Consider the following 16,994-nt stretch of genomic DNA (forward strand, 5'->3'; position numbering starts at 1 on the left):
TGGTGAAGGGTCTAGAGCACAAGTCCTGTGAGGAGTGGCTGAGGGAACTGGGGTTTTTTAGCCTGGAGAAAAGGAGGCTGAGGTGAGACCTCATTGCTCTCTACAACTACCTGAAAGGAGGTTGTAGCGAGGTGGGTGTTGGTCTCTTCTCCCAGGTAACAAGCAACAGGATAAGAAGAAATGGCCTCAAGTTGTGCTGGGAGAGGATTAGACTGGATATTAGGAAGGTTCCTTCACTGTAAGGGTTGTCAAGCATTGGAACAGGCTGCCCAGGGAAATGGTAAAGTCACCATCCCTGGAGGTGTAGATGTGGTAGACATGTAGATGTGGCACTTAGAGACATGGTTTAGTGGTGGACTTGACAGTGTTAGGTTTACAGCTGGACTCAATCTTTGACTCTGTGATTCTAAATAAACGTGTATGCTGTTCTACTGCAGTCTGTGGAAGAAACAAATGCTACCTTCCATCAGTATTACGTATATGTGGGACAATGCCAGATGTAAGGACCAAGGATAAATGGTTATGTTAATGTACTCCCATTACAGGGCTGCCGAAGAGGACCAGTAGAAATAGATTTTCTATTTGATAAGACCCAAACTCACCCTTTCAAATAACAATCACTCTAAAATTCACTCTAGCATATGTGACTCTAGGAAAGTAACAGGACACAAACCGTAACAACAGCTTCTGTAGCCCTGATCCTGCCCCCACTGAACACTTGAAGACTGATTATTTTTTCCACAGCATGCTTAGTCAGGCCACTGATCCCAGCTCAGCATTCTTCACTATGAAAGGAGGTGCTAATCCAGCCTTGTGCTACATTAACTCACCTTCCCCAAAATGTGTTCTCAGCTGTGGATCTGGATTTAATTGTCTAGTCAATCAGGCTTAAACTCAGAGGCAAGACCAGGGAGCTCATTATTTTAAGTTTTTTCACTTGGCAGCTGATGATTTTAATTACAGAAACCAGAAGTGATTGCACTGGACAACCCCCAAGCCAAAAGCCCCACAATTTTCTTTAGCTGGCTAATACAGAAAGGGTCAGTGCTTTGGTAATAAATGTGAGCGTTAACTAGCAAAATGTTATTCCAGAACATGTACTTTTCCAGAAAAATAAAGAAGCTACGACACCTGCATCAAACAAATTGCAGATAGCAACATAAAGATTCCTATGAGTAACTTTTAAACTTTATAGCATATATAAAATTTAAATAGGGCAGAGAAAGACATGCATAGCTAAATATCAAGCCCTTAAAGCCCCGCAGCCTGTCTGCAGAGTCCAATGGTTCTAACCTATTCAAACTAACCAACGGGAAGTTTCCTGAAAACAGCTTACTTTTCTCTTAAAAGATCTCTAGGAACAAAGCCAGAATGTTAAACCTGTAAAGCATTGCATTGAGTTATCCCACACACAGCAGCACTAGCACAACAGAATAAGCAAACAAGGCACTAGTATCTCAAAGTTTAGGGAAAGGCTATTACACGTTCTTTTTGGAAAGTGCTTACAACAATTATGGACAGTTCACATTTTTAACTGTGAGTAATACAGCCATATGCACTGGAATCAACATTTTCAGGGTTATAAAGTTCACCAAGTGTTTCTACAATTGTTTGTGAAACAACGAGCAATAAAAAAGCTCCCAAAAAGCACCTTACTCAGACTGCTGACTTCATTTAACATTTCAATTCTGAGACTTCCTGACCTTGCCAGTGACAACTCGTTTAATATATAAATTAATGCTGTTCTGTTCTAAGATAAATGTTTGATTAGTATTTATTTTAATAAATCAACTCAATGCAGAAAAACATAAAAAACCAGCCAATATGACACTCATTTTTCTAACCAGGAATAGAATCTACAGTTAAATCCCTTGTTAGATGACAGTGCATGTAGTTTGGAAGAATTCAAAGCAGATTTTTCATAAAAATGTACTAGTCTTCTATTCTGTATATAAATTACTATTATTAAATCACATCAAGGCCAGCAGCAATGCATTTCATCTGCTCTTCAGGGCCTAGATATAATCTGCACAAAGCAAAGCTATACAGCTAGGAAAGGCTGGCATATACTTCAACTTTAGAGTTGAGTGGAAAAATACACTGTGGTAATTCACCTGGGCTCTGTCTTCATGGGTCTTTAATCATCTATTCAACAGAAACAAACAGGTAAATTTGCAAGGTGAGTCATTTAATGCTTTGCATTTGGCCACTTTAAGAGATAAAAAACTAAAAGGAAAAATATTTTCTGTATCAGAGAACTGGAAAAGGTCATCTAATGCAATGGGTGAGCTATTAAAAAAGGTAGTTCAGTATCCATATTCCATTTACCTTATTAGTGACATCCATACTACAGCTTGCTTCACAGAGTGCCATCACAATAGGAACATTCCCATCTTTGCAGGCCACGTGCAAGGGAGTGTTGCCATGTCTGTCTTGGAAATCTACAAAACATCCTTGGCTGATGAGAGTTTTAACTACGTCTATTTGACATCTTCTCACAGCAAGATGTAGGGCTATATGACCATCCTGAAATCACAAGTGAGGTCGTAACTGAGATTTAATAATGCTAAAAATCAAAGCATTTTGCAGAGTCACAATAATTTCATGTAACTGGGGGCATCTCCTTGCCCCTCTTTTTGAGGGTGGAGGCAGCGAGACACACAGTAACTGTCAGAACAAAAGCTATGGAATGAAAGCAAATTTCTATTAAGCCACTGGACATTGCAGTGGAATGGATGAAACGCAAATACAAATTCTCTACTGACAACTTCCCTAGGAGGTGGGAGTGACCAACTGTAACAACCAGCTGAATATTGTAAACCACTCTAGTGTTTACTGACATAAGTCAGTGATGCAAAAGTCATGCAATCTGCTTAGTGATCAGTAACTTTATAGACAGAGCTTTCTTTGTGGAACAACTTAAGAGACAATGTGACTGGAAAAAATCAATTTAATTCTTTCAGAAGCAAAAGCATTTTTCTGAAATTGCTTTAATAGCTATTTTGTAACTATCAGCAATAAAGGTAGCTAAAAATGACAAGCACACCAAAAGTACAAGCATTGAAATGCAAAATTTGTTTGTTGTAATTACACCATGAAAGACAAAAAACGATTCTGCATCAAATAGTTATATTTTTAAACAGTTGGAATTTAGCTTCCTGGAAATAGGTGTGATTTATCCAACCTGTAGGAATCAAAGGCAAACAGTAAATCCATCTTTTCTCCTTGTAAGTTAATAGTTTGTTGCCAATTACAGAACTCAGTGTTCCTGCCATTTTTCATAGAGTATTACTCATAAGGTGATAACTGATACAGTGATAATGAATCAGCAAAAACCCAATCATGGAAAAATAATCAGTGGGCAACTTTAAAGGCTACTGCAGTCATCAACAGTCTCTGTGTGAACTGCTCAGAAAACCCACATCATGGAAACAATGCTGGCTTACAGTATTCAAATGAAGCAATTCAGAGAGACAGCTCTGTGATACCTGTGATCTCTGGACTTAATTCCTGACCAAAAGCAACTCAAACTAACCTTGTCTGTTGCATGAAGGTCAGCCCCGTGTTCTGCCAAGCATTCCACAATATCATGGTAACCCCTAGCAGATGCTGTCAGGAGTGGAGTCTCCCCTTCTCTGTTTTTAATGTTCACATTGCAACCTGCTTCACAGAGTGCTTTAGCAACAGAGTAGTAGCCGTGCCAAGCAGCACAATGTAGTGGTGTTTCTTCTTCCTATTAACATGGAAAATAAAAAAACCCAGAGCTGAACCAAATGCCAGGAGGAACAATTCCCCAGCTTAATTCAGAAAGAGAGAAAGATGACACAAAAGAAGAAAGACAGTCTACTAAGTAAGCCCTATAAAAAAATGCTGTAATTTCTAATGCTGACATTCTCAAAGCAAGAATAACTCTTGCTGACATACCAAGTGATTATGGTAACGCACCAGATTTTCATTATTACCTGGATTCCAAGAACCCATATTTCTCACCATAAAACTATCTGCTAACACCTTGCATGTCAGCAATCTTAGTTTAGATGTGCTCCTGAAGCTAACTATCTTGGTTCTCTCACTTGAAAACTGATCCTCATTCATAAACAACTTCTACATCCTGTGTGCTGAGGGACTAATACAGTGTTTAAAACAGATCGCTTCACCAAGGAGATGCAAATCCCACTAGACTTGTGGTTTGAGGAAGATCACTCTGCTTACCATGTTCAAAAAGCACATCCTTATGATTTAGGAGTGTAGGCAGTGACTTTAGGTATTTAGAAACACAAGTTCTTTAAATGTGCATCACAACAAGCGTTTGAAACTGCAGACATTTTGAGTTCAGTTGTGACAAGTTCTAATTCGCTTTTTGCTTGAACCCTGGAAGCTTCAAAATATTCACCTTCAATCTCCTTGTACTTCCTAACAGTTACATGGAATATCATTAAGAAGCTCAAATGTTTTACAGAAATATGGTATTGAAAGTAGTCCACTAAAAAGCAGGGAGGATTACAACCCACCAAAAAAGTCATTCTATGAAATTCTAAGAAATGGGATATCCTTTATGCACCTGGCAAATATCAATGAGGAGACAACTAATGAAGACAATAGTAGACGACTTGGACTGCATTCAAGATTTCTGTGAAAATCTGAGGAAACAGTCGAGCAGCACGTCCTCTGGTCCCTTGACCTGCTGCTGCTTAAACAATATAAAGGTAGCCCTAGAGGATGCAGCACTTGGGGAGGCTTGTGGAACTCCTACACACAGTTAAATTTGGGTCAAACGGATGTTTTCTATTAAGCCTTTTCTTTCATGTTTTCTCAAAATATTTCAGAGCTTTAAACAATCCCTCCTGAGCCCTCCTCTCATTTTCAAAAATGAGTGCTTGACACTTCAGCAAAGTCCCATGATGGCTAAAAACAAGATGAAGTCAAGGCAAAAACTAATAAAAGCTTTAGCTGAAATCACAGAGCACACACTACTAGCCATACCTTTGTGATGTTGAGTTTCTCTGTCTTTAAGCTTTCAAGAGAACCTGTGTTTTGTAAGAGTGGTTGATTCATCCACACTGTATTTTGCATAGTCTTAATCTATTAAGAGGTATTGAAACCTCTGTAATTGTTTTGGGGTTTTTTGGTTGGTTTTTTTTTTCAAATGCAAACATACCAGAGGCTGCAAGATAAGACTAAGAGTTTTGACCAGTCACACTAAAGCCTTATTTGTTGAAGAAAAACAGACAGCGTCCATGACTCACCTTGTCTTGAAAGTTTGGATTGGATCCAATGCTACAGAGAAACTCAACCACATCCACATGCCCGTACCGAGCTGCAACATGGAGAGCGGTCTCCCCAGACTGCAATTAAAGAAGGACATGCCAGTGTAATTTCATACGTCACCCCTGGATATATACTGCTGTGTACAGCCTGAATGCCTGTATGCTGCACGGAGTATTCCTCCCTCCCTGTAACCCAGCGGCACAGCTGTGGTCAGCAGAGATCTGCTTACAAACTGTAGTGGCATGTGACAGATACACCACCACCTGATAGGTTATTTCTTCAAAGGCCTTCCTTTGTCAGAACTAATTTTCCTACTTAGTCTGTTTCAGGTCACAGCCACAATGGGATTTCTGAGCAATATGAAGAGGCAGCTGCATATGCAATTGGTGTTGAAACAGACATCCTACTTCTATTCATATTATTTCCATATGCCCCTCCCTCCACCCTGTATATACAAATGTAAGGAGCTGGCCTAATATGTTGGTATATCCAGGCGTATTTTGGTCATTACATGTAATTATTTGCAACCTTTTGTTGAAATTATATGAAAAAGAAATGGTATTTTTATTAAGAGAGTAACCTTTCCTAGTATCCTTATCAGGAGTTGAACACTAATTTTGCTAATGTGCCTTGCCTTGCACTAGTTTCCTCAACAAAGCAAACTGTGTTTCACAAGTATAACTGCCTCTATACTGGAGCTTTGGCTAGTATAAAAACATCACTATAATATAGGATTTTAACAGGAACTAGTTTCTAGGGCAAATGTTGCTCAAATAACACTGCTGGAGACAAGGTAAGTGCTCATCAGCTATAAACTCTTAGGCTTCATTATATTCCACTTAGTAACAGTCAAATTTACTTGTCAGGCAAAAGTGATTTTCAATCAAGAGGAATGAAAAAGAGAGTCACAATTCTACCCTAAGTTTCAATGCAAAATCTTGTCTTCAAGCAAAAATTTAGATTTTGTACTCACCACATTTAACATGCACGCTTGGTTAACATTTGTCAGGAAAATAATCAGTACATCCAGCTACTTTAAAGCTGTGTTATCATAGCCCTATATGTCATTTTATAAAACCACAGTAAAAAAGCCAGTCACATTCTTGGAATTATGGCACAGTCGAAAAATCATTCCAGCTGGAAGACTTCTCTCTTTGCTAAAGTTATTAAAAAAAAAGGATCACTGCATGAAAAAGGAAAAGAACTTTTTTCTTACCTTATCCTTAACATCCAAAGGACATTTATTATGATTGAGAAATTTCAGTGTTTCTACATGACCATGTCGAGAAGCCCAATAGATTGCATTAGATCCAGCCTGTCAAAAATACTTCATTACAGATGTTACCGATCAATTTATAAGCCTAATTTTAGATCTTCAGCTGAGGTATACATGCAGTTAGATGTACACAGATATACTGAACAGCTATTCAAGCTTATATGAACATACTTTTTTAAAAAAAATTTTGAAGTGGTTCAACAATGACCACAAAAACCCCTCTGTGCAAGGACAATTAACAGGATCACTAACTGTTTGAAAGGATAATCCTCTTCCCCCTTGTAAGGGAGTTTTTTTTGAAAAAAAAGTAATGAGAAAAACCTTTCTGCTGCGTACTTTACCATCTATTATATAGAGAAGCAGACAGTGCTTCAAGTTTGCTTTAAATTTACCCCAGATTGTTACAACACATTTTGAGAAAAAGCTTGTTGCAAAGCATACCCTCTGTTACATACAAGTTCTAGTTGCACTATTCCTCAATGCTAAAATGTGCATTTATCATTCCATATTAAATAAAGTTCACCATTGAGTTGTAGGGCAATCACTAACTTGAACTAATTGGGGCAATTCTGTAAGCATGAACTACATTTTAAGATCAGTATCATTCAAATTACTTCAACTAATAAAGTGACCAAAATCAGAGGATGTGCACTAGTAATAAAAGACGTTACTGAAGATTTGCTTTTATCTTTTTGCTGTGGAAGAGAGAAAACAGGCTCTACAACCCAGACTTTTTCATTTCCAATACAACTTGGTCTGAACTGCTTGTCCTCTGCTATACTAAAAATCTTACACAAAACAGTGACAAAGCAGAACCCTGACCTTATCTTGAACATCAATACGGGATCCACGCTTTAAAAGCAACTGAAGCATCTGAATGTTTCCACAGCCAGCAGCAATCAGTAGTGGAGGTGTTCCATGCTAACAGTGAGACAGAAGCAAGAACAATATATTTAATTTTTGAAGGATTAAGGAAAGAGTGGAATAGAAGGCAGCCACTGAATGGCATCTCTGGGTTTCCAGATTCAAATTAAGTCTTCAGGGAATGCTGTATAGAAAATAATTTGTCCCTTTGTCCAAAGAAATTTATTCACAACCATCTTCCATATTTTTGTGATGAATTCACATCTACTAAATGATACACTACATACTAAAGGCATGCTTTTCAAATTAGGAATATTAATATTAAATCCTCATCAGCCCAGTTTGGCAAGGATGTTCCCCTTTGCAAATTCTTTATATCTACATTTTAAGCCAGATTTCCCAAGTGTTTGTCACACCACCTCAAAGACACAAGCCTCCAGGAACATACAGGAAAGTTAAATGGGACCAAACCATTAAAACAAAAAATACAGTGATTTCTTGAAAGGTTCAAGGCCCCATCACAGTAAAATAACAGACACTTTACTTCTATAGTGCTCTTCATGAATATTTCTTGAAGTACTTTATAATGAAGGTCAGTATAACATTCAAAAAAGTGAAAATTAGAGCAGAAATGATTTATCCAAGGTTAAACAGCAGAGCCAGCAACAGAACTTTTGTCTCTTGGTCTCAATTCCAATACTCCTGTTAGTATGGCAACAGCACACTGAAATACTGCAGTAGGAAAGTAATTTCATTTCTGAAAATGAATGACATCATTTAACATTATGTTCAAATAACTAGTTTCTGCAGTATGGGACTTCTGTTTTTAACAGTGTTTTGCAAAGTCAGTTTTGGCAGTCTGGTTATTCCTACGTATTCTGCCATCTTCATCTGCCACAAAAAAACAACTGCAAAGAAAACCAAAGGCTGATATCTTGATATATCACAGCTCTTGACAATAGGTTTGATTAATACTTTCTCTCTCAAAGGCCTAGGCTAAAATAAACCAACACATTTTTGGCTCCATTTTCAGGTAGTTTGAGAAGACTGAACACAGAACACATTAAAATCTCTCCTAAAGAAAGCAGAATTATTTCCCATCCACTTGTCTTTTCATTTCAGGTGTTACATTTCTATTTTACAACCATGTTGCTCTATTCAACAGGGTGATAGCTAGTCCCCCACACACCTCATCACAGACCCACACTACCTTGTTGGGTTGATTGACATCGTAATTTGTCAGAGATCCCAGAAGGTGCTGTAATCCAGGAACATTGTCATCATTGATGGCATGAATAATAGCTTTCATCACAAAAGAATCTTCCTCATCCTTGTAATTAAATGAGAAAGAAGAAAAATTGTAAGCTTCAAGGAAAAGAAATCCCTCTCAACAGCTGCCACAACATCTAAAAAAAAGATTAAAAAGTAAAATTTTCAAAGTCTTTTAGAGCTTCAGCTGCAAGTTGTAATCCTTTGTGAAGCATATGGCTAACATGTACACGTTATTTGAAAACCCACACCAAAAAACCCCCACACATTTTCTAGTACAATATGCTTTCCTCTTCTTCATACATGAACTCATTACTCAGATCCCAAATACACTTCTTTTATTAGGTATTCTCTTTTTCCTCCTAGGACTTTCAATAGATGCAGTACTTGCATGAAATGAAACTAATTTCAGGCATATATGTGAACATTAAAAAACCCAAGAAGTACACAAATACAAACTGGAGTATTATGTTTCAGCCATCTAGGAATATGACACAAGAGAGGTACTCTGGACGAAGCTTTCATCTATACAAACGGACAAGTTAAAAATCTAGAACATAAGTAATGAGCCTAGATAACTCTACAGGTATAACTTTATTTTTCTCCCATGCACTAAAATGTCAAAGAACTGAAATTCACTGAGCCCAATATTTGGATCACTCTTAACTCCTCTCTCCTGAGGTTTCAGATTTTTTAGAACACTAACATTAGGCTACAATCCTTCCTGCTGCAACACAGGTGTGAAATGCTGAGCCAGTGTTAAAAAGCATACTGATGGCTGAGGCGGGGGAGGCAGGGAAAGAAGGGCAACACTGAGCAAACAAAGAGCTTGGAAGCAGAAAGGCAGGAGGAGGAAGAGTGGAAACAAGAGGGCAGAGTTGCACAGGAGAGACACAGGGAAGATAGTAAGGATAAAGAGGACTTTGCAGAATTTTTTGAAGCTTGATCCTATTTACGCACAGAAAAGATGAGGTTACCCAGCTATAAACATATTAACATACATACTTTGCTGATCACAGGGAATTTGTGAAGTGTGTAGTAAAACCTGGAGAGTAAGCTAAACAAGAATGCTTTTGGATTTACAAGCATTTGTAATTACAACAAAGCATACAGCAATTGCTCCTGACTAAACCTAGTAGACATATGTAATACCACAAACTGAATACTGGCCCACTTTAAAATTTCCTCCTTACATAACTGCTTGTTGTGATACTGTTGTCTAGCACTCACTGGATCTAAGAGGGTCTCAATGATTTTGAATATTCTGTTAAAAAAAATGCAGTATTATTTTACTCTACACAGTGTCATGAAAAATTCAGATGCAACTTTTTCAAATAATTGCTACAGTACAAAAAATCCTTCTGAATCAAACTTCAAAACCAAGATAGATGAATTTCTGGCATAGCTACCAGCCTCACCACAGTAATTAATAAATTAAATTTCAAGGTTTGTGTCATGCAGAAGATCAGGCTATGGATAACTGACATCTGTAGCCTTAGAATCTATTTCTTCCTACATACAAGATTAATTAATTATGTGCATTTTCAATAGCCCAGTATTTCTGTTAGAATAATGTCACAAAATGTTAACGTTTCAGATGTAGAAAGCATTCTAAGCATATAAGAACATACTTACCAGAGTATCATCACTCCTAGCGACACTCATGTTACTTCTGGACAAGAAAGATCTTGATAATCTTTGGCACAAGGATATTAAGCGCACTGATTGCTTTTTAAAAATAAAAATAAAAAAGCTATATGTAAAAAAAATCAAAACAGAATACTTGTGATAAGATGCTATTGCAGAGATTTTAAAGGAATACTGTTGCATTAGCAAAACAAACTGGAGTTTGACTTCAACACCCCCATCTCTTTTTTACATTGCATTTGAACCGTCAATTTCCTCTTTTGACATTTATAATCCAAATAAGCTATTCATACGCACTAAGCAAAGCTACACAATATTTTTGGATTGTTACAATTTCACCAAGCTGTGAAATACAAAACAAAACAGATTTGTATTACATCCTCCTGTTCACATTGAAAACATTTAAATGTACATATTTTAAAGTATGTACACACAGAAAACCTGACTGTTAATTAGCTGACAGCATTCCTTTAAATGCCATATTACAAAACAGTTTAAGATATTCCTAGACCCACCATTTCATTCTAGGGCAGCAGGCTAGTACTTAAATTTTCTAAATACCATAGATGTTCACCTATCACAGAGATCAAACTGCAGCAAAAAAAATTGTACTGCAGAGCTGGATATTTTGTGCTTTTGGTCCATAGCTTAGCAAAATAATCTTATTTCTTGGCCTCTGTGACAACAAATAAAACTCCTTTTCTAATAATAGTGACCTCTGTTGTCTTATGTTTCATCTCTTCTCATGATAAACAGATACAACAGTCCTGCCCTTGCTTAGTATCAGTGTGGATTCCCCAATGCGCATGCAGAAGGTGGGTAACTGTCTTGATGAACTGCTCCTTGCACAGATCAACGCTTTCAGCTAATACCTTACCCCACTTCTGGAAAGATGAAGAGATGCCAACCTTCTAAACAGGTTGACAGTCGCAGACCAAAAACCCTTTGCAAAAGAGACTAGTTTTTTCTTCCTACTCTGTTGAGTGTTGGCAGAACTACTAGCATAATTAATTCTGTGAGGCCTCTTTAAGGATGTTTGATTTACAGGGATTACTGTCACAAAAACACGCACCTACACTTAGAAGTGCCCTTCTCTGAAAACATTACCGAGACAGACGATGACAGCATACAGCTAGATGCATAAAACAATCCACACACAAGCATTTGCATGTAGATCACTAACAAAGAAGTCTTCTCCCATACCACCATACTCAAGCACCTAATTTATTCCAAATGACAGAGGAATGGGTGTCTTCTTCCTTATTCTCCACTCTTAAAAGCACTGATGTGTCCCTGGAGCAGGTAATGCTACTGCATTTGTATGTCGTCAACATTTTGAAGATTTACTGAATGACTTACTTTCCATTTTCGTCGTGCTGCAAACTTTTTGAATTTCTCCATATTCACTGCAGATGCTTTTCTACTAAGTGCTTGCTGGGTGTCTTTAGGCTATGCGCAGAAGGAAAATAAAGGTGTTGTAAAATATTCCACAATTACACCCAGAACTTTCATAAAGTACCTTCCTGTAAGACACTGTCCTTCAGTGATGACTTCCACTTATACGATAATGATATTGTAATAATAAAGCAATTGTAAGCACATCATTTTAACATCCACAGCCTAGTGGGGCATGCAGATGGAATTTCTTGAGAAAATGCCCTAAAGGAAATCCAGATCTAAGTGTATTTCATGCAATACTAAAATTTGTTTTTTCATTTTAAACAAAAAAAGCCAACAGCCAACGGAAAGATCAGTTTTATCCTTCCACCTTCCTCTGACAGAAGTATTGGATATCATCTCCTACATAAGTCTTGTCTCCTGGGAAGATTTCCTGGCTGACTTTGAATGCAGTTAAACTTTGTACCAGTCTCAGTGTAATCAGCTGGATACTTCTGGGACCCAAAAAAATCATATCCCACCTGCTTGTGCAGCAAGCTCTAAGGCTGCACCTTCTGAACTTTCTCACAGGTTAATACTAAGCAACAGTTACCAGTGGAGTATACCAAATTTTGCATTATATGATCCCATACTTGAAGTCACTTTTATGGAGAAATGAAGGTAAATGTAGTGATGGGAAGGGGGAAAAGAGGATATGACCAGTGGGGTGGGGGGAGAATGCCCAGAAAGTTAAGATATAAAGGAACGTTAACAGGGTACAAAACAACATGTGGAGATCTTGGTCCCCGAGAGACAAACTTGGACAACGCTTGCTTCAGCAGTTTGAAAAATCATTTCAACACATCCAACATATTTCAACTGTTTAAGATTACCCCAACAAAAAGTCAGAAAAGCACAGTCAAATCTGTAGTTTGGTGTACTGGTGTAGAAATGTCTGCCCTAGGATGCTAAACTATGAACTGAAGCAGCTGTGGCACAGATAAATATTCTGCTAACAGGTTCTCTGGGAAGTGGAAGGGGGTGAAATACCCACTGTGCATCCCCAAGACCTCGGAAATCAATGGCACTCAAGAGGTTTACTACTCAGATCAGAATGTGATACGGAATTTAAAAAATTAAGTGGCAAGTATTACTACACGCATTAAGAAGAATGATAGGTCCCCTTTTCTCCCTCTCAATCTAGCAGCACCACAACAGCTTGATCCAAATCAAACACGGTGGAACACTGCAAGAAGAAGTGGACCACCACCCCACATCAACTGCTTTCTTCAGTCTAAAGAGGAAGGACAGAATAGAGATGACTCTTTTTTGCCCGATCTAAATAAGATTACAAAATGAAAAATGTGAAAGAAAATTGGACTGGATTCAGAGAATGTATCTTTGCCAGCACAATGCTCCCTGAAGACTAGCTTCTCTGCCTGAGCATGACTTTAATCTCAATAGTGGGCTACTTCGCTACTGATAACTTACACAGCAGATATGTTAATGGAAGTCCACATTCTGTACGTGTTAGTTTTCAGTAAGTCATATTAAAAAATTATGCCCATTTTCCTTGTTAAGGAACTTGAAAAGTGAAAAGGAAGTATGAAATGAATAATGATTAAAAACAGGACAACAGAGAATGAATTACATGCTAACCTTGATCCAAGGATGCAGCAAACTATCTTCAATAGTCATTCTCTTCCTTTAATAGAATAAGACAGAACTGTTTCAGATAGTAAAAAATGCATACTGCTATATGTTTATTAAACTAACATCTCAGAATACCATGTAATTTGAAATACTAGAGACAGGGTGCAACAGTGCATACACAAGAGGAACAGCTCACTTTGGATCCTTGACTAGAAGTCTTCGTATGAAATCTTTAGCTAGGGCACTGGTATTACTGAAGAACTCTTCTTCAAATTCGTAATTCACAGCAGACACATTTGCTAATGTTTCCTGTTTGGTTTCTCCAAGAAATGGTGATGCACCACTTAAACTGCAAGAAAGAGAACACTCCTCTCATGACATGCTGTAACATCGTTGTTTCAATCCTCTGAGATCAAACAACAGCAGAAAGTGAACATTTTTCTTTTGTGGCTTAAGACTGCAAATGTGCTTTTGAAAAGATGCGATCTAGGAGGGCAAAAATCTTTGCTGTAATTTCAGAGAATATTGATTAAGATAGAGCTGCTGTGGAAAATGACCTACAGATGACAGCCTCTCATGCTATCTCAATGCTGATTAATGGCCATTCTTTCAGTAATTATACTATTGAGTTTATGATCATTCAACTTGAATTATGATGTGCAATCAAAATGGTTTGACTTGTACAGACACCACCAAAAACCCAGAGGACAGAATCAGAATTAAAAAACAGCATTTGCAAGAACCACCCATAGATTTTGGTACTTACAGAATATAAGTTATTACACCAATGCTCCTAGAGTGAAGGGGGAGGGGAGGGATGAAGGAGAGGAGAGAGAAACAGATGGAGGGAGAGAGAGGAGAGAAAAAAAAAAGGTTAGAACATAAGAATAATCATGAGAGATTTATTTCAAGTAAGATCCAATAACTTACCACATATCTGCTTCAAGACCAAGAGGCTCATAATTTACTATTTCAGGAGCTAAAGGAAAAAGCAGGAAGATCAGTACCTAGTCAAAGAATACATCTATGTCACTCTGAGCCTATACATGGCAGAGATAATAAACTAAGATGCTGATAGATAACAACACCTTAATGCGAGTCTAAGTTGGAACTGAATACTACAAATTACTTATTTAAATTTCAAAATGCCATGAATTACACACAAATTACATAATCTGTAACTCAGCCAAACCAGGCTAAGCCACAGATATTGTTTCACAGACTGAGAAAGAATAGTTTGAAGAAATAACTGTTTTCTCACCAACAAACTCTGGCGTTCCGAAGATATTTTTGAATTCATTTCCAAAGTCAATTTTGTGTGCTAAACCAAAGTCAATAATCTTGATTCGAGGCTTTGGTACATTCCTGTCCAACAACATTATGTTTTCAGGCTTTGAGAAGGAGGAAGGGGAGAGAAAGACAGATCATACACAGGTACAAAATGTCTGACACACACCTGCATTCTTCAGCATTGAACACTTCTCTTTACCTCCCTCAGCCTCTTGAATTGTGCCTTCAGTGGAAAAATCCCATCTTTTCCTATTACAATCTAACATACACTACAAATTAACTACAGAAAATTAGCATTTAATGTTGATGACAGAGTGCTACGATTTCCACAGGGCCAAGATTTTACCTCTTGTAGATGCAACACAGTTGCAGTTTCCATGTGGACTGACACTAAGTGAAACACACTGTCTTCAGTAAAGAAGCCCCTACACTACAGCCATCTGAGCACTGCTGGGAGCTTGCAAGAAACAAAGCCCTATAAACTACTATTTTGGCTTGGTTAACATTACTCCCTGAAAGAGGTTTCTTTCACACTGCACAAGCAATCAGGAAGATATATCTTGTTGCCTTTAGACCTCCAAGAAAAACTTTTGGAGTGGTCCAGTTTCCAGATTTTAATGTTCAACATATAAGTTACGAAAAAGGATAACGAGCAGGTTCTCATGTGTTTTCTAGCTGCATTTTAAAATATGGGCTTTCAATTATTTTACAACAAAGACTTGCAAAGCCAGAACAAAGTTGGAAGATAAAATGTCAGGATTATCATCAAAGGACCCTGCTTCTACACTGTATCACTTTAACTAGCATACAGAACCAGCTACTTAGTCTCCATATCCTGTCACCTCCACAAGCTGGCATGCTCTGAAGAGTTCCTGGAGCTACATCCATCCTGCTCACATTGTTAAGGACTTTTGCAGTCATTAAGGACAGCTCTTCATCATAATCCTTCTTTTACCTCTCTTCCCCAATTACAGGGGCTGATATGCACAAATGTAATTTTATTCCTTCCCTTCGTACATTTCTATTTCATACTTTTAATTTCTGCATTCTTTAATCCTTGCTGTACACTTTAATTCACATATTCTTAGTATCTGGTGTAAGGATACTTTGTTTTATTACAAGCACACAGGCAAAAATTCACATTTCATATTGTAAGAAACGTATTTCTTACTAGATTCACATTTTTTTTCCTCATGCTGACTGTCATACAAAGGCCAAATACATTACTGTAAGTAATGAAGATGAGACTGAAAAAGGTATGCTTACCCTTAAAATCATTCTCTTCCCTACCTCATCCCCAGAACACAGCACCCCTTTCAGAACTGCACTGCAATCTAATAACTGTGCCTCCTTTTGCTATTATAGACATAGCTGCCAACTTCAGCAGACTTAGAGAACGTTCAACTGCCTACCTCTGGAAAAAAAAAATCTTACAGAGGAAAACATTCTGAAATTGAAACATTAAAAAAGCATTAGCTAGTTTAGGTACAAAAGCTCTCTTTTCATTACCAAAAGGATGCAATTAACAGTTTTTCTAAAAAGAAACAAAAATGCCCCAAAAGCAAAAAAAGGAGGAAATTATCTGCTCTGTCTGCTCCACAAGATTCTTTATACTTAACTCTGTACTGTTTCAATTTAGTACCCATAAATAATGTTCATGTGAACATAAAATGTATACAACAGAAAAAACAAAGTTGGAAAAAAGGCATCCTGGTCAGAATGTTTCATCCAGTTCCCATACGCATTCCATAAAATCATAATCATCATTTTTATTTCAAGATTGCTTCCTCAGAATGGTTTAATTTCATTGGAAGTTGCCATCTTCCATGAAGAATCTTACATTGAAAACAGATGGGAACTATTTACAGTTCAGTAATTTCTTTTCAATGGCTGAGCTTTCCCTTGTCTACATAAGCTAGCAAAACAAAACTACGGTCAAGATCTGCACGATGGCAGATTTGTGGCTGGTGTTACAAAGGACTTTAACAGATGTTGCTTACAGTTGTTGTTGTTTTTATCTGTTCAACACACCTTAAGATCAAAGTGGGCAATTTGCAGAGAGTGGAGATACTGAACACCATTAAGTATCTGTTTGAGAAATTCTGTGGCTTCCTCCTCCGTGAGAGATTCTTTCTCAGCTAAGAAGTCGAAGAGCTCTCCACCTGCAACACTTGGAGAGCAGAAGCAGAGTTATTGACAAGTTTGTGTTAACCAACAGGCTCCTTTCAGCATCGCTATTCTCAAATCAGCCTTGAAAAGGGTCCAGATGCTTTAAAGGTTGTCAGTATCAAAAAAGATGAAAATTACTTTATTCAATACCTGAAATAGTTAGCAACTACCCCTCTTCATC

The 16,994-nt window shown here is 37.6% G+C and overlaps 1 protein-coding gene across 3 annotated transcripts in view; it reads right to left on the bottom strand.

Moving 5' to 3' along the window:
* DAPK1 (death associated protein kinase 1) overlaps positions 1-16,994 on the bottom strand; it is a 102,423-nt gene that overhangs the window by 22,636 nt on the left and 62,793 nt on the right. For 2 of the 3 annotated variants that reach the window (XM_074812136.1, XM_074812138.1), the window contains exons 4-17: positions 16,676-16,814; positions 14,616-14,745; positions 14,285-14,333; positions 14,121-14,147; positions 13,551-13,703; positions 13,361-13,406; positions 11,684-11,773; positions 10,313-10,405; positions 8,619-8,738; positions 7,367-7,465; positions 6,485-6,583; positions 5,247-5,345; positions 3,536-3,733; positions 2,329-2,526 (exon numbers count right to left, since the gene is read on the bottom strand). In XM_074812136.1, the coding sequence (XP_074668237.1) occupies positions 2,329-2,526; positions 3,536-3,733; positions 5,247-5,345; positions 6,485-6,583; positions 7,367-7,465; positions 8,619-8,738; positions 10,313-10,405; positions 11,684-11,773; positions 13,361-13,406; positions 13,551-13,703; positions 14,121-14,147; positions 14,285-14,333; positions 14,616-14,745; positions 16,676-16,814 (1,540 nt within the window). The remainder of the gene's footprint in view (positions 1-2,328; positions 2,527-3,535; positions 3,734-5,246; positions 5,346-6,484; positions 6,584-7,366; positions 7,466-8,618; positions 8,739-10,312; positions 10,406-11,683; positions 11,774-13,360; positions 13,407-13,550; positions 13,704-14,120; positions 14,148-14,284; positions 14,334-14,615; positions 14,746-16,675; positions 16,815-16,994) is intronic. The other variant, XM_074812137.1, reaches the window with a different exon arrangement.

This window comes from Strix aluco, chromosome Z (genome assembly GCF_031877795.1).
Source record: "Strix aluco isolate bStrAlu1 chromosome Z, bStrAlu1.hap1, whole genome shotgun sequence".
Classification (NCBI taxonomy): Eukaryota; Metazoa; Chordata; class Aves; order Strigiformes; family Strigidae; genus Strix; species Strix aluco.